General features: G+C 39.1%; 1 protein-coding gene across 4 annotated transcripts in view; it reads left to right on the top strand.

Annotated features, from left to right (window-relative positions):
• Window positions 1-20,554, top strand: part of STK4 (serine/threonine kinase 4) — a 91,958-nt gene that overhangs the window by 33,453 nt on the left and 37,951 nt on the right. For all 4 annotated transcript variants that reach the window (XM_045162602.1, XM_006059249.4, XM_025263409.3 and 1 more), the window contains one exon: window positions 15,686-15,843. In XM_045162602.1, the coding sequence (XP_045018537.1) occupies window positions 15,686-15,843 (158 nt within the window). The remainder of the gene's footprint in view (window positions 1-15,685; window positions 15,844-20,554) is intronic.

Raw genomic sequence — 20,554 nt, 5'->3', positions numbered from 1 at the left:
AGGAACAATTTTTGTTTGAACAATTATTTAAATGACATAATGTGCACATTTGCCATATTGTCCTCCAGAAGGCTTGTACCAGTATACATTCCACAGGGATTAATAGCAGTTATCAGTATCCTTTGTTTCTTCCCTGGACAGCCAGCTATTTCCCTTTTATAGTTTCCATCTTTTAAATCTGTGTGCCACTTTCTGAGTGTTTTCCCTGGATTTATCTTCTAATCCTAAAATTCTTTTTTGAATCATGTCTAATCAACTGTCTGACCCAGACACTGTGGTTTTTTTCAGTAGCTAATATTTGCTTATAGTCATATGACTAGTAAACACTGGAGTTGGAAATTGGAAGAACTCCCAAGTCTATGGGACTTCCCTGTAGCTCAGATGGCAAAGAATCTGCCTGCAGTGCAGGGGACACAGATTCAATCCTTGGGTCAGGAAGATCCTCTGGATAAGAGAATGGCAACCCACTCCAATATTCTTGCCTGGAATCCCATGGATAGAGGAGCCTGGCGGGCTGCAGTCCGTGGGGTCGCAAAGAGTTGGGCACGACTGAGCGACTAAAACTATAAAGGTTCTTAATCTTAGTCCCAAAGTCTATGCTGTTTTCATTCTACTGAACTTTGGTTTGTTTTGGAATCCTTGTGTTAATGTGTATTGTGTATATGTGTACATGCACGTACGCACACACTCAGTTGTGTCCTACTCTTAGTGACCCCCTGGACTGTAGCCCGCCAGGTTCCCCTGTCCATGGAGTTTTCCAGGTAAGAATACTGGAGTGGTTTGCCATTTCCTTCTCCAGAGAATCTTCCCCACCCAGGGATCAAACCCGAGGCTCCTGCCGTGTCTCCTGAATCACAGGCAGTTTCTTTATCCCTGAGCCACCAGGGAAACCATAATGTGCATTAGATCCATAATATAAACCTATCAAAATTCATGTAAAGACTGGTGTTGGCTTCTGAGGAAATTCCAGAGATACTTTTTTTTTTTTTTAAAGAAACAGTTCTTTTATATATATATTAATCGTACCCAAGAGGATAGATGTTATAACTGGTAATGATAATCATTAATGACTAGGCACTTAATATCTGCCAAGTGTGGTGCTTAATCCTTTGTAAGCATCTCATATATTTTAATCATTGCAGTCATGCTGTGTGGTTTTTCATAGCCACCTCCACCCCTTTCAGAGCAGCAGAAACTGAATTGCAAAGCGATTAAGTAACTTGCTCGTGATTACATAGTGAGCAACAGAAGAGCCAAGACCTGAGGCCAGATGCGTCTGATTTCCAGGCTCGTGCTCTTAACCATTATGTGACCCTGCCCCTCAGCAGAGCCCCTTCATTAAGTTGTGGAGGGACAGGACCAGGGCACCTGATGGGAGGTCTCAGCTTGCCATGATCCATGCTGGTAGCTTGAGTAACTCACCTCTGTACGTGTTTCCCCAGGATTTCCAGAGGCAGAGAGCACAAGGTTTTCTAAGGGGACCTGCCTCTGATGATTCTGTTAACATCTGAGGGCTTATGTCTTGGTTGTGTATGTCTGACCACCGTAAAGAATCAGATTGCTGTTGGAGGGAGGGTTGAAGGGGGGTGCGATATGATTGCTTTATGAGAGACCCCAAGAACAACCTTTCACAACCACAAAGGTAAATCATGGCCCACACTACTTTGAAAACCCCTGTCTGGATAAAATACCAGTTTGGGGATTTGGGTAGGCTTCTTCTGTGTGTCTGTGTCAGTGGGGTCTTTTTTTTTTGCATAACGGCTGGAGAAGAACTTCTGCCCCCATGATTTGAAGTTCACATTCCTGAGATGACTTGAAAGGTTCCTCGTACTTTCTCTGCACCAGTAGAGGGAGCTCTGTCATAGGTTATGAGTTTAAATTGTGTTCTCACTTGTGTCCACAAATCCCTTTTCTATGGAAGGCTTCATTCTAGATGAAGACTGTGATTTATTTATTTTAACATCTATTTTAAGTAACTGCAGCAGCACTAGGGCACTGTCTCTATTTCACTGAGGTAGGCGTTTGCATACCTCATACTTGGCAAAGTTCAAGTAAGAGGAAAGTCGGTCAGAACATCTCAAAATAGTTGAAACTTTTCCTTTCTCTTCCCAGATTTCTCAGTAGACCTTAACCAGAACTGAGGTGTTCTTTCTGCAGCATGGTACCATGCATATAGTTTTGAAACTATCATCTGCCAAAGTGACCCTAACAAAGTAACTGAATATATATATATTTTTTAAAACTTAAAATTCTTCTGCAGAGACTGACTTGGGAAAAGTTATTTTATGTATCATAATAAACATTAACAATGACAGTTTACAGCTTTTCTTGTGTAGCCACTTTAGTTTTCCTCTAATTTATTTCTATATTGACTTCACAAATCTAATACTTTCTTTGAGAGTAGATGTTGTCTTTTTTTTTCCTTTCTTTTTTCGTTACTAGTTTACAGTGGTTCTTTGTGTGTTGGATACTAATTTTTCATCAGTTATATGCATTGTAAATATTTTTTCCCGGCTAGTGACTTGTGCTTTTAATTTTTCAGGCTCTTTTCTTAGAAAGCAACTTCTGTTTTCATGAAGTCATATTTGTCAGAATTTTCTTATACCATACATTTTTTTGTGCCTTCTTTAAGAAATTCTTAATAACGTATTTTTAAAAAATTTAATTTTATTTGGTGTATAGTTGATTTACAATGTTGTGTTCATTTCAGGTGTGTGGCAAAGTGATTCAGTTATATATACTTCCATTCTTTTCCAGATTCTTTTCCTGTAGGTTACTACAGAATATTGAGTAAGGTTCCCTGTGCTATATATAGTAGGTCCTTGTTGATTATCTATTTTATATGTAGTAGTGTGTATATGTTAATCCCAGACTCCTAATTTATCACTCTACTCTTGGTAATCAAGATGTTTACGAGGCAATGCATGGTGATCAGTTCATAATGTATGCAGATGTCAAATCATTGTGTAATACATCTGGAACTAAAATAATGTCATGTGCCAACAATATTTCAACTAAAAGAAATTCTTTGCTACTCAAATGTCTTAAAAACTGTCTCCTGCTTTTTTTTTTTCCCTAAAGGTTATACAGTTTTACTGTCCACATTTAGGACTTTAATATATCAAATGTTTTTAAAAATTTGCAATATGAGCTATAGTCATCTAATTTTATTTCTTCCATGTGAAAGATTTGCTTTTCCTTCCATTCAGATCTTTGGTCCTGTTATCTTCTCAGGCCTTCCTTGCCTATCTATGAAAAATAAATTCTCCTCCTACTTGTTTTTCTTTTCAATTACAGGTTACTCTTGAAATTTATATTATTTGTCCATGCAAATTTTAGTATCAGTCTGTGGAATTTTGTATAATACCTCTGGGATTTTGACTGAATTGCATTGAATACACAGATTAATTAGGCAGAATGGCTGTCTTTATAATGTTAATTCTTCCTGTTTGTGAACATAGTTTATCTTCTCATCTGTTTGGCTTATATCTTCTATTCTTAGATAACTTTATAATTATATCCATAAAGATATTTTAGATCCTTTTGTTAAATTAATTTTTGTAGATTATTTTATTTGTTCTAATAGGTTTTTTTTTAATGAAGACAATCTAATTGTGAATTGCATTCTTAGTTTTTCTTTTTGATCTTTATACTTAATATAATTTTCTGTCTTAGTAAGACCTCTAACAATAGAGGTGGTAGTGGGCATTCTTGTCTGATTCCTTATCTTAAAAGAAATTTCTTCTGATTATTTCCACTAAGTCATTGTAGTATATCTGGTATATTATCAAGTTAAAGAAGATTTTGTCTATTTCTAGTTTAAGAGATTTCTTTTTTAATCAAAATTGGTAATAAATTTTATTGTTAGTTTTTTTGGTTGAACACAGCTATTCAGTTTTCTTGCTTACTAATGTTTTCACCTAACATAATTTTTTCTCAAAGTTCAGTTTTCTCTGCATCCCACAGGTTTCATATGTGGGAAGTTGTAAATATTTTTTCCCAGTTTGTGGTGCTTTGTGCTTATTACATATTTCTTTTTTAACTCTTGAATTATTCAGAAGTGCTTTTTAAAAACCAAATTCTATGAATTTTTTAAACTACTTATTTTTAATTTTCAGTTTCAGAGAATTATGGCTAATGAACACATTTGACCTAATATGTCAGTAATTTTTGTTAAATGTTGTTTGCGTGCCTTAGAAAGAATGTGTGTTTTCAAATTGCTTGTAGGAATCTATATGTATCTGGTGGATTTAGCTTGTTAATTGTCTTCAAATATAGCTATTCACAACTAATTCTTGATATTTGATCTTTTGGTTTCTGAGGGAGATATGTTAAAATTGTTACTCTGTGGTTGTAATTTGTCTATTTATTTTTGTTAATTTTGAGATTTTTATTTTTGGGGAGAGGTCTTTTGTATTTTGAGGTTGCATTGTCCGATGCATATAGATTTAGAATTGTTAACTCTTCCTGGGAATTGTTCCTTTTATATTTGACTTTCATAACTTCCCTGAGATACACGTTTATCAGTTATGAACTTCCTGCCATACAAAATGAGGAAGTTCAAGTTAAAAGTTCAGCATCTTGTCTAAAGTCACCCTAGATTGCAAGCCTTTGGCTTCTCTCTTCATTGCTTCTGTGATATAGGCCATCTTGTTAAAAATTGTGAAAAGCCTGCCTTTCTTACCATTTGACACCTAATTCTAGGATCTTCAAACTTAAGACTTTTGTGATGTTGATGTTTTGGGTTATCAAGACTCACAACTGTGATAAGATTTTATAGCTAGTTAGCTAGGTTGATTGAAGGATGGTAACGCAAATGTAGTGAGATGTTAACATTTGAGGAGTCTGAGTGAAGATTATCTGAATAGTCTTTGTAACCTTGAAGGTTTTGTACATCTGGTACATCAGCATAAAACATTACATGATTATTAACTCATGATTTTCAGTTTTTAGAAATAAATCTCAGGAGGCTTAATTTGAGATATAAGTTTGAAAGTGCTTCACTTAAGAGTTTCCTAATAAAATAATATCTAGAGGTTGTTGGTTTCTACTGATTCAGGTATTACATCTGTCTTTAATATTGATAGAAATATGTGTTTCAGAAAATCAAGCATATCCCACAGGTTTATAAAAATGTTAATTAAAAAAATTAGCAGTCCTCTTATTGAAAAAAATTACAGCGTCCATTTTTTAAATTGAGGTATGGGTGTTTTACAGTGTCACATTAGTTTCAAGTATACAGTAGAGCAAAGTGATTCAGTTACATTAATTATTAATATATGTCATTCAAAGTAATATATTGGACACTGAAGATCATTAGTAGTACTATGAAGATAATGAAATTTTGTTATATGTGAGGGTTTTTTTGATGTGTCTTAATATGCAGGAAAACAGCTTCACCATTTCATCCTCAAGCAAGCATCTTTTCTTAAAGGAAGAGAATTTCTTCTGTTTTACTTCATCATGATCAAATAGGATATTATAATTAGGAGCTCAAATGAGAATTCTACTTCTATACAAGAAGTAGAGAAAGAATCCAAGCTTTTAAAACATATTAAAAGTATTTTGTCACATAAACTGGGTTATTATACTTTAATAATACTTTAAAGTATCTTTGAAAATAACAAAAAATTTTTTTTTCAGAGGCAGAGATAACAAAAAAATCTTGGAGCAACTTGAGCCTGATTGGCATAAATTTGTAGTTTAGCAGTTAATGCTTTTGTCCCAGATGAGGAAATGACAGGCAAAAAGATGACCCCTTAAAATATGTACATCATGTGTTAAAGATTTAACACGCAGTGGTTCTCCCTTCCAAGACTCCTTGGCTATGATAAATGGTTTTCTTGTCCTCACTGCATTCCCAAGAGATACATGATGGCCGGTTCCTCTCCTTATCTCCGGGCTGATTAGGCCACTGATTAGGCAGAACTTGGACCACTGAATTAAAAGATTATTTCCACTGACGCAAGCCTTTTAAACTGGACTCAGTGAACTAAAGGGAGGGACTGGATGATTTCTATTTGAAACTTAAATTTCTAATTGCATTCTAATCTCTTGTTGTTATTGTTGTTCAGTCTCTAAGTTGTATCTGACTCTTTGAGACCCCATGAACTGCAGCACACCAGGCTTCCCTGTCCATTACCATCTCTTGGAGTTTGCTCAAACTCATGTCCATTGAGTCACTGATGCCATCCAACCATCTCATCCTCTGTTGCTCCCTTCTCCTCCTGCCCTCAGTCTTTCCCAGCATCAGGGTCTTTTCCAGTGAGTCAGCTCTTCTCATCAGGTGGCCAAAGTATTGGTGCTTCAGCTTCAGCATCAGTCTGTCTAATGAACATTCAGGGTTGATTTCTTTTAGGATTGACTGGTTTGATCTCTTTGCTGTCCAAGGGACTCTCAAGAGTCTTCTCTTGCACCACAGTTCAAAAGCATAAATTCTTCAGCACTTAGCCTTCTTTATGGTCCAACTCTCACATCTGTACATGGAAAAACCATAATTTTGATTATAAGGACATTTGTTGGGAAAGTGATATCTCTGCTTTTTAATATGCTGTCTAGGTTTGACATAACTTTTCTTCTAAGGAATAAGCATCTTTTAATTTCATGGCTGCAGTCACCATCTGCAGTGATTTTGGACCACAAGAAAATAAAGTCAGCCACTGTTTCCACTTTTTCCCCAACTATTTGCCATGAAGTGATGGGACCGGATGCCATGGTCTTAGTTTTTTGAATGTTGAGGTTTAAGCCAGATTTTTCACTCTCCTCTTTCACCCTTATTAAGAGGCTCTTTAATCTCTTTGAAAAAGAATTTTATTTTATTTTTTAAAGATATTTTTGCTATGGGTCATTTTTAAAGTTTTTGTTGAATTTGTTACACTATTGCTTCTGTTTTACATTATGGTTTTTTGTTTGTGAGGCATGTGGTGAGACCTTACTAAGCTCCCTGACCAGGAATTGAACCCAGAGGCCCTGCATTGGAAGGCAAAATCTTAACCATTGGACCACCAGGAAGTCCCGAAATGGAATTCTAAAGCATCATGGCATTATTAACTTAGAGCAGCTCAGAACTATGTTTTGGGTAAACTGCTGTGATAGTATTATGTGATAAAAACTTAATGTATTCATAGTTTCCCAGAAAGTCCTAGGTCTCGTGAAGGCACCTATTGTTGTGAGTTTCCTCATGTTAAAACCAAAGTCAGGATCTTGTTGAAATGATTTTATTTCAACACCATCCATCAGATGCTAATTTCAGAGCTACATAAGATGGAATTCTTGACTCACAGCCTGTTTTCTTTCCACCTGCAGATTTTTTGAAGAGGATGCTATAACATTGCCTCCCTTGTGTGTTCTCTATCTCATTCTCTCTGATTCAGATTTTAATATTTGCAAGGATGGTAAATAGGAAAAGTACTACAGAATTTGTTTTAAAGCTTCTTTACTACAGTGACCTTACTGTCTGATTTCAGATCCCTTCAGATTGTTTAAAACTATCATCAGAGAATATTTGTATTCTCAAAAATACAGTCCATATATCTTTGTCATGCACAGCATCATATGAGAACTTTATCAAGCTTTGGCAAGTTACTTCCTTTTTGGAGCCTCAGTTTCCTAGTCTGAAAAAGTGGAGCATAAAACTTCTATTTTGTCAGATTGAGATGGTAAGAAATACATATTTAAAATGCTTAGCCTAGAAAAGCTTAAAAAGAGTAAGTAGTATAGTATTTGGGAGAAGGCAGTGGCACCCCACTCCAGTACTCTTGCCTGGAAAATCCCATGGATGGAGGAGCCTGGTAGGCTGCAGTCCATGGGGTCGCTAAGAGTCGGACACGACTGAGCGACTTCCCTTTCACTTTCCACTTTCATGCATTGGAGAAGGAAATGGCAACCCACTCCAGTGTTCTTGCCTGGAGAATCCCAGGGACGGGGAAGCCTGGTGGGCTGCCGTCTCTGGAGTCGCACAGAGTTGGACACGACTGAAGCGACTTAGCAGCAGCAGCAGCAGTATAGTATTTGATAGTGTATGACAGTGGGTTTTTTTTTAGTGTATGATGGTGTTTTTTTTGGTTGGACCTTGAAAAATTCGTTCACCCAGGGCTACTTTTCTGCATTGTAATTCCTTTTCTCTTGCTAGTCATGTTCTTTTCGTTTTTACTCTTGGTATTAATGGTATTTTATAAGCGCCACGTCTGTGGCACTGGCTTGAAGCTGATTGATCTAAAGGAAGGTCAGTTGTCAATTTCAGTAATGTTTTTAAAATGTGGAAGGGGGAGGGAAAGAGAGATTAATTCTAATTCCTTGGCAACAAGGTAACAGATGTTTTGAGAATCTGTTAAGTAGTACCTCAAAATATAAGACTGTAGATTTTAGAGGCTAGATTTTGGATCCTTGTGAGCCTTCCTTTTTGAAGTTTCAAAAGGTTATCTTAATACTGTGGGATTTATTACCCACTTGATTTTTTTTCCATCCCTGAAAGATAATCTCTGACGTTCATCTGAGCATTTATCAAAAGCTCCCTCTAGGGTGGGATTCACAACAGAAGAGCAAAAATCTTGCTCTTTAGACTATTCTCACAAATAATTTTTGCACAAGTAATTCAAGGTCATCCTGCCAGAGCAGAGACTAAATCCTAATTGTTTGTGCAGTTTTTCTTAATTATGTCCAGATGTCGGGCTCACTTTTATCTTTGGAAACCTTCTTGATTCTTGTGGGATGAGCCAAAAAGCACAGACACGTGGTGCCTGAAAATTCGTTCAAACCCCTCATGCCAGACCACATATTAGGATATGAAAGTACTGGATCTCAGTGTGACGTGGCTGAAGGGCTCAAGGCCTATATTTTGGGGAAGATAAGGTGCTGCTCCACTAGAGTTAAGTTGGTAAAAGGAGAGCCAAAAATAGCTATGGGGGGAATAATCTGTTTTCCAAAAGAGAGTAGTCGTAATGAAGATCAAAGGGAAAAGTCCAAAAGATATACTTTGGCTCTTATGTCTAAGAGGCCAATAAATCAGTTTTGATCAGTTAGGGGAATATATTTTCCTGGTGCTCTAAGCTTGCCGACCTGCTTACCCTTGTTCGGCAAGAAGACTGAGATACATTATGATCAAATTAAATGGGTCCCAAAGAAAAAAGTAGATGATTCTCTACGTGTTTATGCTCTAAAAAATACCAACTTGGAACCAGTATTTGTTAAAAAGAAATATTTAATCCCGACCAAATAATATTTTATTTATTAGGTATTCACTATGTGCCCTTACTGTGTAGTGTACAAAAAACCAAATGAGACATTTGCTACCAACCAGGACTTTGTAGGTTGAAAGGGGATGATGACATTTGTCATTATCGTTAACTAACATGTATAGAGTGCCTACTATATTCTTACCGTTCTTTCTAATTCCTTATATATCTGGAGCTTTACCCTAGGTGCTTTTCAAAGTGGTATTCCTGTTGACATCACTTTGTTAAGGAGGACCTTTGCAGAGGCAAGTAGTAATGTTAAGCCAAATACTGGATAAGTGATTCAGAAAAGTGTTAAAGGATTTGTGAGAACTTAGATATACAGAGAGATGGGAGGATGATATTCCATGCAGGTGCAGACTCAGAAAGGAGGGGTATGTTATATATTAAACATTCAGTTTGGCTGAAGTGGGTGGGTGTTGCCCAGATATTGGAAGACCTTGAATGCCAGAGTTTGAACTTGATCTTGTTGGTAATAGGGTAGTACAAAGACATTTTGATCAGAAACATGAAATAGCAAAAGGTTTTTTTAAAAGGAGATTCAGTTGGATGATATGGAGTTTGAAAAGACTAGGAACAATGAGACCAATTAGGAAATTGTTGCAGTAACCACCGGATCATTCTCATCTATGACCCTTTTGTATCTTTTTAGGTATGCCACCTGTATTGCTCTAGTCAGTAACACCTTGAAATCTGGATTTAGATCTCTTTGAATAGATACATGGTAGCATACTAGACGGAGAAGGCAATGGCATCCCACTCCAGTACTCTTGCCTGGACAACCCCATGGACGGAGGAGCCTCGTAGGCTGCAGTCCATGGGGTCGCGAAGAGTCAGACATGACTGAGCGACTTCACTTTCACTTTTCACTTTCATGCATTGGAGAAGGAAATGGCAACCCACTCCAGTGTTCTTGCCTGGAGAATCCCAGGGACACAGGAGCCTGGTGGGCTTCCGTCTGTGGGGTTGCACAGAGTTGGACACGACTGACGTGACTTAGCAGCAGCAGCAGCATACTAGACCTAAAGAACCAGAGCATCATTGCCCAGAACTCAGTTTACATAGAGGCAATTACCAAAACTGGTTCCTAGAAGAGTTATTTGGGTTGGACTCCAGGGAACCTTGTAACTTATCATTCTGGCAATTCTTAGTGGTTTCAAAGAACATTCAAAGGAATATTTATGGCCACATACAGAAACTTGGATAATAACTTGTGCCATTAGATGGGTTAATACATGTAAAGCACTTAGGTGCCCCAGTCTTGAAACCAAAAACCACACACATAATGAAAGCTAGATTAAAAAACAAAAAGTAACCCTATGATAAGGTATATTATTTCATGCTAGAAGAAAACATTTGAGAGATTACTTGAGTTGTTTTGTTGTAAATATTCGTCCATGAAACAGAGAAGAAAATGTAGACTTTTTCCAGTTCTGTAGTTTAAACCAGGTAGAAAAGAGTGACTATAGAAATTAAGGAAAAAGTAGATTGACCATCGTAGTTTACTTAGTGACAGTCTTAAAAATGAACATTTTAAATGGAAGGGCATGAAGTTTAATGTCTAATAGATGGTCATTCCAAAGGAAAAGAAGGGCTTCAGTCTTTGGTCAAGCTTCTTCCCAGTTATGACTGCCTTGGCATTGTGTTATAGTTCATATAAATCCAGAAATATAAGTAAATAGAGAAAAGGGGTCCTTCTGTTCTTTTAATTGAGTTATTGATATATAATTCACTCATTTAAAGTATATGGTTCAGTGAACTGTACACTTTGAGTCTAACTTTTTATGGACTCACCATGGTCTAATTTTTTTAATTTATTATTTTTTAATTGAGATATAATTCACATATAAAATTCACCATTTTAAGGTTACAGTTCTGTGGTTTCTAAGAGTGTTTTAGCAGGGTTGTGCAGTCATAACCACTGTTGAATTCCATACATTTTTGTTATCCCCCGAAACAATATCCTGTTAGCAGTCACTTCTTGTTACCCTTTTCCCCCATCCCAAGGCACCCATCGATCTGCTTTCTGTCTCTTAAGGATATGCCTATTCTGAAAATGTTATATAAATGGAATCATGCAAAATGCAGCCTTTGTATCTGGCTTCTTTCACTTATCAGGGTTTGTCAATGTTGTAGCATATATCAATAGTTCATTCCTTTTCATAGCTGAATAACATTCCATTTGTATGGATACACCTGATTTTGTTCAAAATCTAATTTTCGAACATTTTAATCACCCTCTAAAGAAACTCTGTATCCATCAATACTCACTGCCCCAATAACCCTAGGCAACCGCTAATCTACTTTTTGTCTCTACAAATTTGCTTATTCTGAACATTTCATATAAATAGAATCATAGAATGTGATTTTTGTGACTGGCTCCTTTCATTCAGCATCCTGTTTTCAGGGTTCCTCTGTGTTGTTACATGTGTCTTTATTTTTTATCTCCAAATAATATTCTACTGTATCTATATATAGATGTAACATTTTATTATTTCCTTCATCAGCTGATGATTTTTGGATTGTTGTGTCCTCTGCTTTTACATAGCATTTTTCAAAGAAAACTAAATATAAGACACAGTTGCTTATGAATTTGCCCTTTTGTGGACTTTGACAGATTGTCCGTTTAGCTTACCAGGTGCTGCTTACAAAGAGAAACAGGCCAGTCATAATGTAGGAACTCAGGCTTTCGTTGCATCAGATGAAAGAATCAGAGCAAGACATGGCTGTTTTCCAAGTTTGACTTTTCTGTTGAGTCCATTCTCCCAGTGGCTTCAGGTTTCTGGTATTATCATTCAGTGGCACGTCTTCATTTCCTGGGATACACCTGAGAAAAATACCACGGCTCACATGGAAAATCAAAGCCCACCGGCTGGCAGAAGCCCTGGGGACAGCATCGTCTTTAGTCAGCGGGGAGCAGTTCTCTGACACCTTTCAATGTCGTCAGGCTGTTGTTCAGCGTGCCTGATGGTCTCACTCAGGAGTGCTGAAAGAAGAGTCCAGAGATAAGGTTACTGGGAAAATTCCATTCCCCCAGTCTTTCTACACTCAGCCTAATGGCAGTTTGGACATGTCAAGAATTTTCATTTTGATTTTAGAGCATTTTGCAATATGAGAGGCAGCCTTGAAGCCTGATGATCAGGGTTCAGATCCTATCCTTGTATAACCTTAGGCAAATTTCTCATCTAGAAAGTGGAAATGATGGTGGTGGTGGTGGTGGTTTAGTTGCTAAGTTGTGTCCAACTCTTCTGACCCCATGGACTGTAGCCCGCTAGGCTCTTCTGTCCATGGGATTTCCCAGGCACGAATACTGGAATGGGTTGCCAGTTCCTTCTTCAGGGGAGCTTTCCGACCTAGGTTCTCAAAAGATGGGAGGACAAAAGGAAACTATACATCGTGTAGCACTTGGTAGGTGCCGACAAGGGCATCTTCCCTCCTACTTTATTTACGTGGTGTTCCTGAAGCTTGGATGGCAGCATCCTGTGGAAGCATCAAGCCAAGGGCCTGAAACTTAGAAAAGCATTCAGTCAATGTTAGTTGCATTTGAACCTGAGTTCCCGAAGTCTAATTCCTCTTGTAGGAATAGTTCAGTGTGTGGGGGGTGTGATGGAAAGAGATGGAGACAGGTCTCAGATACTGAATCAGTCAGTTTTTGCTGTGTAACAAACCACCTCAAAAACTTAGTGATCAGCTGGGGCTGACTTCTGAAGGTTTCATCTAAGACCCTGTTGTTGGGGCTTCTCTCTGCTTCCGAAGTTTTAAATACATCGCATTTACACATGTTTTCTTCTAGTACTTATGCTGCTACTGCTGCTGCTAAGTCGCTTCAGTTGCGTGGACTGCAGCCCACCAGGCTCCTCTGTCCATGGGATTTTCCAGGCAAGAGTACTGGAGTGGGGTGCCATTGCCTTCTCCGACCTAGTACTTATGGTTTCCATTTTTATAATTAGAGCTCTTTTTCATTTGGAGTTTTCCTGGTTGAAGATAGGAGGTGTGGTTACAATGTAGTCTTTCCCCAAACAGCTGTCCAATTGTTTAAAAGACATTTAGGCTTTCTGCCTTGTTCTGGTTATTCTATTCTCTTCAGCTGGTCTGAACCAGTGTTGGTGGTGGTGGTGGTTTTTTTTGGTTGGTTGTTTTTTGCTGCACTGTGTGACCTACAGAATCTTAGTTCCCCTGACCAGAGAAGAAACCCATGCCCCCTGCATTAGAAGCACTGAGTCTTAACCACTGGACCACCAAGGGAGTTCCAGTTTGTGTAAAAGTACACTGTGCTGCCTGTGTCAGCCGCCTATAGCACTGTCAGAGTTGCTTGGCTCAAGGAGGCCCTCTAAACACCCATTTTTATTTGTAGGATTATGGGTAGACTTGCTACAGAGTTGTCTCTGAGCCACACTACTCTGGTGATCTCCATAGGAAAGAACTGACCAAAAGGACTTTATGTCCTAACTTGTTGGAAAATCCAAAACACCTCCATTTTTACAAGTTTTATTTTGTTGCAGTTCCTTCAGAACTATATTATGAAATAATATCTTAAATTTAACTTTAAAAGTGTGTAAAAAATTAACTTAAAAAGTAAGTGTAAAAAGCACTTAACATCATGCCTAGAACAGACAAAACAGACATTGAACACAATTGTTGACTGTCCCAGCAAAAATCGTGTTTAATCCCTAATAAATGAGGGGGCAACAGTAAAGTAAGCTACTGGCAGCATCTAGAAGTGGACACATCTGAGATTGACGGCTGTTGAACTTGGCAATGGTGATGGTAAGTAAGACAAACATCTGAGAGGCAGTCAGGATGCTGGCTTGAAACTGGGACTGAGCAGATGTCAGGAAATAAGACTGCAGGGAACAAGAGTGCTTGGAGAGAAACACGTGCTGTTCTTTATGTTCTGGGCCCCTACCTGTTCACTTCTTACAGCTCTGAACCTTCTAGTCTTTTTTCCTGGTTACTGGGGGAAAACCAGTATAAATCCACATGCAAAGTAGTGGGGAAAAAAAAAAGCTTCTGTACTTCCCAGTATTAGATTGCTGTGAAATAAGTACCTTCAGCTAACTAGGTTTTTAAGTCATTCGGGTAAAGTTGCTCTTTCTGCAATTGTTACTAGTTCTAGAGAGTAACTGCTGTATTCTGCTCTCATATGGTAACTGCTATTACATAACCACTGATTCTGCTCTATAGCGGCCCTGCTGTGGGACTGCTAACCGAAGTCCTTCGACCAGTCTTCCCCAATCTTGCCATCTCCTGGGCATGTGTAACTTTTACAGTCAACTCTGTCTATTTAATATCCTATACGATCTTCTTTACAAAGTGAAGTAAGTCAGAAAGAGAAAAATATTAACACTTATTAACACATGTATGTGGAATCTAGAAAAACGGTACTGAGGAACCTGTTTGCAGCACAGGGATAGAGATGCAGATGTAGATAACAGATTTGTGGACACAGGGAGGGGAGGAGAAGGTGGGACCAAGGGTGAGAGTAGCACTGAAACCTATACATCCCATATGTGAAACAGAGAGCTGCGGGGAGCTGCTGCATGGCACAGGGAGCTCAACCCGGTGCTCTGTGACGACCTCGAGGAGTGGGATGGGGTGGGGCGTGGGAGGGAGGGATATATGTACAGCTATGTCTGATTCACTGTTACATGGCAGAAACCAACACAGCACTGTAAAGCAGTTATCCTCCAATTAAAAATAAATTTAAAAAAAACTTTGGATCAAGGAAAAAATATTTAAAAGAATTCAGTAAAATCACCTATAATCCTGCTATCAGAGATAAATCCTGTTAACATTTTAGTCATATTTTTTCTCCTATGTATATAATTTTACCAAGTTGAGATTATATTATGTATATAATATTGTATCTTTATTTTTCCTCCTTAACTTTATCATAAGCCATTTGTAAACAGTGTTTTAAAAGTTACATATTTCGTGGAGCGGATTGTGACATACTTGGATTTTCTTTTTCAGACCTGTTTTTCTCATTTGTCAAATTAGATCATGAGCTTGCCAAGGGAAATCAATCAGTCTGTGGGGTCATCCCCTGTCCTGACTCTAATGCCTATGGAGCATATTATATATGTAGACGATTAATAAATATTTTGGCTTGTGCGCCTCTTTTCAGTCTAAATGTTATAGAAACTCTTTGCTATCAGGGATCCGAAAACTATGACTTGCAGCTGACTCAGATTCATTGCATCACCAAGTCTTTCCGTTTAGAAAAAGGGACCCAGAGGGGGCCATGAATCCTCTGAAATCCTATGGAACATATTATGAATGAGAATTTTTTGGGTGCATTTTCCTGTACTTTTCACTAGAACATTAAAAGGATTATTTAACAAAAAGCCACTGATTCCACAACAGTAGCCCACCTGGAGACAGATCCATTTACTAAACTTGCCTGAAATCTGAGATAGTATATTTCACCTTGTATTTGTCTTGGTTTTCAGGAAGGGACGAGACCATGCAGCCTGCCAGACCGTCGTTCCTTGAATACTTTGAACAAAAAGAAAAGGAAAATCAGATCAACAGCTTCGGCAAGAGTGTCCCTGACCCATTGCAGAACTCTTCAGATTGGAAAGTTCCCCAGGATGGAGACTATGAATTCGTAAGTAGAGTTGGAAGCAGATGGTCATGTCTGTTGAGGAAAGCTGTTTGAAACATCACACATCCAATTCTGTCGTTTCTCTCAAAGTGCAAAGTGCTTGAGCATTTTGTTGTGCAGCTCACACCTCCTCTAAATGCCCCTGGCAGCAGCTCCTGTCCCGAGGGCCTCCAGGGTCTTGAGACCACATTTTGACTGACATTTGAGCCATTCCGAGGACCCCCAATCAGTGGCACCGTTTTTTTGTGACCATCCAAAGCAGCTTTAATAATTATTTCCTCACTTGCCATTTTTCCTTTAGTTGAGTTTGAAATTGTTAACAGTAAAAGAAACATTCAGTCATCCGATGAAGACGCACTGTCTTTCATAGTCTATCTGGGCTTGTGATTTTATATTTAAGAATTAGACTGGAGGGAAATTAGTGCTGCTTAATTGTGTCTTCGTTGTTTGGTTAACCATTATCCTAATATTAGGCTCTCTGAGAGGATTATTCTGAATTTTGTCTGAGGATGAATATTAAATCATTCCAAAGTTTCCTATGAAAAACTGGGTGTGTTTTTCCTTTTTCTGCTGTGGAACATTCTCCCTCAACCACAGACACTTGTTAATGTTTGCAGAGATTTAGTGAGTAGAGTCAGTAAAAAAAAAAAAGTGGAAAAAAATAAGCTAAAGGGTCTGCATTCCTTTTCTAGAATTTCCTCTTTAGGATTATTTAGTTTTTATATTTGTCAGTTTTATCATAATTTTGTTGTTGTTTGTAAGAGCTTAGTTTGGGCATTCTGTTTGGACTTGGGGAGACTTTCCAGTCCTGGCTTTCTCCTGCCTTACTGACTGGCCCAGAGGAAATGGTGTCATTCTTCCATAACATAGTTTCTGCTTTTGTAGTGTAGTGGGAAACAGGAATGTCAGAGGTTATACAACTAAGGATAACAATCTTCTGAGGACCAGAATAACTCACCTGAAGTTACTTAACCTATTATAATGTCCCTGAACCCATGTTAGGACCCAGGTTCCTTTGTTTTTTATCATCTGTTTATTCACTGATTTATTAATCATCTGCTATTATCATCTATTTTTTCATTCATTTATTTATTAGCTCTTTGGGTGCCAGTATGTGCCAGTATGTTAAGTGTTTTGCTAAGGGTGTAGGGGTGAACAGAACCATCAGAAACTCATTCCTCATGGAGGTTCATTTTAGAAGAAGAAAAATAAGAATGTACAATAGTGTGTCTGATAGTGGTAAGTGCTGTAGAAGGTGTGCAGCAGGAGAGAGATCGGTGGGGAAGGGAAGGGGGAAGGCAGGGGCAGGGGGCTGTGTGTGAGTGTGTGTGAATATGTAGCGGTTTTAAATAACGAGTTGAGGAAGGTCTCATTGGTAAGAAGATAAGAGACTGAACTTTGTGACCATCCAAAGTGGCTGGAATAGCAAGTGTAAAGTCCCGAGGCAGCGATTTGCTTAGTGTGTTGGCAGAATAGTGAAGTGAATGGTAACGTCTGGAATGGCATCAAGGGGACATGCTGTAGCAGGAAATGAGATCAGGTATAATGAGTCAAATAACATAGGGCTTTTTGTGTAATAATAATAACTTCAGCTTTTACTCTGAGTAAAATGGAAAGCTACTGGCAAGATGTGACTTGATCCTACTTACGTTTTGAAAATATTATATTGGTTGCTATATTGGTACAGTATAAGAAAGCTAGCTTTGGTGAACACAAGTGTACCTGTTAAACAGAAGAGGTCTGTCTGCTGCCACTTCTCTCTTCTAGGTCTTTGGCATTCATGGTTTTCCACTGTGTCAGGATTCAGCTTCAGAATCCTTCTTAAGATAGTGTTCCAGGCTGCCGTCATTAATTAGAGTAGACCCATGAGTCTTGAATCATCAGGTTTGCGATTCCATCTTGCCTCTGTAGTTGTCTTGGACATCTTTGAAAGGACTGATTTTCTCAGTGAGTGAAACAATTTCCAGGTGCCAAATCACATCACTGTTTTGATAGGATGCTTGAGAATCCTCAGATCTGTAGTCCCCAGGTCTAGTTAGTGATCCTGAGATTCTGGTCACTTTAATCATTAATTTGGGATCAGCAGTTCCTGTGTTTGAAGAACTCATTTCTCTCTGCTATCATTTTCCCAAACTCAGATCACTGGCAGAGAATTTATTTGGACAGGCAAGCTACTTATGCACAGGGGCTTTAGTAGGTCTTTAGAGAAAGAGAGCTTTTTATTGGGGCAGCAGATGACCACTGGGGCGAGTGTGCCTATGAGCACAGTGACTAGATTAGAACGTTGCCCAACGTGTATTCTTCCCGGCTGGTGCAGGAGGAAGGTTCTGAGACCTACCAGAAGTTATTACCTGGCATCATCCAGCTCACATACCTTTTTGTGTGCCCTATGCAGTGTTTAAACATTTTAAATTAGTTGCCTGTGTTTGAAAATTGAGAGCTTCTACATAAAATGTTGGAACTCCAGCTTATTTTGAAAATTTGGAAGAGCTGACCATAAAAGACTTACATTAAAAAAAAATTTTTTTATAATTAATTTTTTGGTTGTGCTGGGACTTCCTTGCTGTGCAGGCTTTTCTCTAGTTGTGGCAAGCAGGGGCTACTCTCTAGTTGCGGTGCGCAGGCATTGCCGTGGCTTCTCTTGTTGCCAAGCATGGGCTCTGGGGCACCTGGACTTCAGTAGTCGAGGCTCCCGGGCTCTAGAGCACAGACTCAATAGTTGTGATGCACGGGCTTATTTGCTTCGAGGCTTGTGGGATCTTCCCGGATCAGGGATTGCACCTATGTCTCCTAAACTTGCAGGGGGACTCTTTACCACTGAGCTACCAGGAAAACCCCCAGACCTACATTTTTAAAAAAAGGTTTTGTTTTGCATTTTTGGCTGCACTGAGTCTTTGTTGCTGCATGCAGGCTTTCTCCAGTTGCGCTGAGTGGGCTTCTCATTGTGGTGGCTTCTTTTGTTGTGGAGCACGGGCTTTAGGCTTTAGGGCTTTTGGGCCCTAGAGAGTGGGCTCAATAGTTGGACTGCAGTGAAGAGTCTGCATGCTCCAAGACATGTGGGATCTTCCAGGACCAAGGATAGAACCCATATCCCCTGTGTTGGCAGGTGGGTTCTTAACCACTGGACCACCAAGGAAGTCCAAGATACACTTTTTAAAAATTAATTTATTTATTTTAATTGGAGGCTAATTAGTTTACAATATTGTGGTGGTTTTTGCCATACATTGACATGAATCAGTCATGGTACATATGTGTTCCCCATCCTGAACCCTCCTCCCACCTCCCTCCCACCCCATCCCTCTGGGTTGTCCCAGAGCACCATCTTTGAGTGCCCTGCTTCATGCATCACACTTGTACTGGTCATCTGTTTTACTGACGGTAATATACATGTTTCAATGCTGTTCTCTCAAACCATCCCATCCTCACCTTCTCCCACATAGTGCAAAGGTCTGTTCTTTACATCTGTGTCTCTTTGCTGTCTTACATATAGGGTTGTCATTACTGTCTTTTTAAATTCCATATATATGCATTGGTGTATTGGTGTTTGTATTGGTGAATTGGTTTTGATGTTGGTGTTCCTCTTTCTGACTGACTTCACTCTATGTGATATGCTCCAGTTTCATCCACCTCATTAGAACTGACTCAGATGCGTTCTTTTTTAGAGCCAAGATCCATTCTTGATTGATAGGTTGTCTGGAGCTGAGTAGAAGCTGCTCTCTTCAGATCTGACCACCCCAGTTCTCCTCCAGATACTATCGACTTCATTCACTTGTATTAAGTTTCTGACCTGTCTGCCATCTAAGCCATCTGATCTGGGGACTCCTGGTTTAAATCATTTGGATTTATATGTGTCCACATTGTGTCTGAGTCACCCCATCCTGACATAAAAAATTTTATTCTAATGTTACCTTGAAAATTTCAGGAGAATTCCCTTCTAAGAGAATTTCAGACTAGGCAGTGAGGGAAAATTGAGGTAGTATGTACTTGAGCTGGGCTTCCCTGGTGGCCCAGATGGTAAAGACTCCACCTGCAGTGCAGGAGACTCGGGTTCGATCCCTGGGTTGGGAAGCTCCCCGGAGAAGGGAATGGCTCCCCACTCCAGTATTCTTGCCTGAAGAATTCCATGGACAGAGGAGCCTGGCGGGCTACAGTCCATGGGGTCACACAGAGTCAGACACAACTGAGTGACTACCATTTCTTCTTCCATACATAAGCTTCTACACCAAAACGTTCCAAAGATCAGATGAAAACTATTCTTAATGCCTCAGTACTCTTGCTGTATGGCCTGAATCCCAAATCAAGTACTTAAAATAATAGTTAAGTAATCAGGTACTTAAAATCATAGTCCTCTGTCCATGGAATTCTCCAGGCAAGAATACTGGCATGGGTTGCCATTCCCTTCTCCAGGGGATCTTCACAACCCAGGGATCAAACCCAGGTCTCCTGCATGAGGCAGATCCTTTACCAACTGAGCCACCAGGGAAGCCCAGTAGTCTAAAATAGTGTTTCTCAAAGTGCAATTCCCAGACAAGCAGCATCAGCATCACCTGGAAACTTGTTGGAAATGTAGCTTCTCAGACCCCACCCCAGACACACTCAGAGGCTCTGGGGACAGCACCCGTTAATCTGTGTTTTAACCTACCTTATGCATGATCCTAACCTGCTAAATTCATATAAATTTCTTCTTTCTTCCCTACCCAAAGTCACTCAGTCG

The sequence above is a fragment of the Bubalus bubalis genome, chromosome 14, assembly GCF_019923935.1.
Source record: "Bubalus bubalis isolate 160015118507 breed Murrah chromosome 14, NDDB_SH_1, whole genome shotgun sequence".
NCBI classification, from domain to species: domain Eukaryota; kingdom Metazoa; phylum Chordata; class Mammalia; order Artiodactyla; family Bovidae; genus Bubalus; species Bubalus bubalis.
The sequence above is the reverse complement of the archived record's forward strand: the minus strand, read 5'-3'. Positions and strand labels throughout refer to the sequence as shown.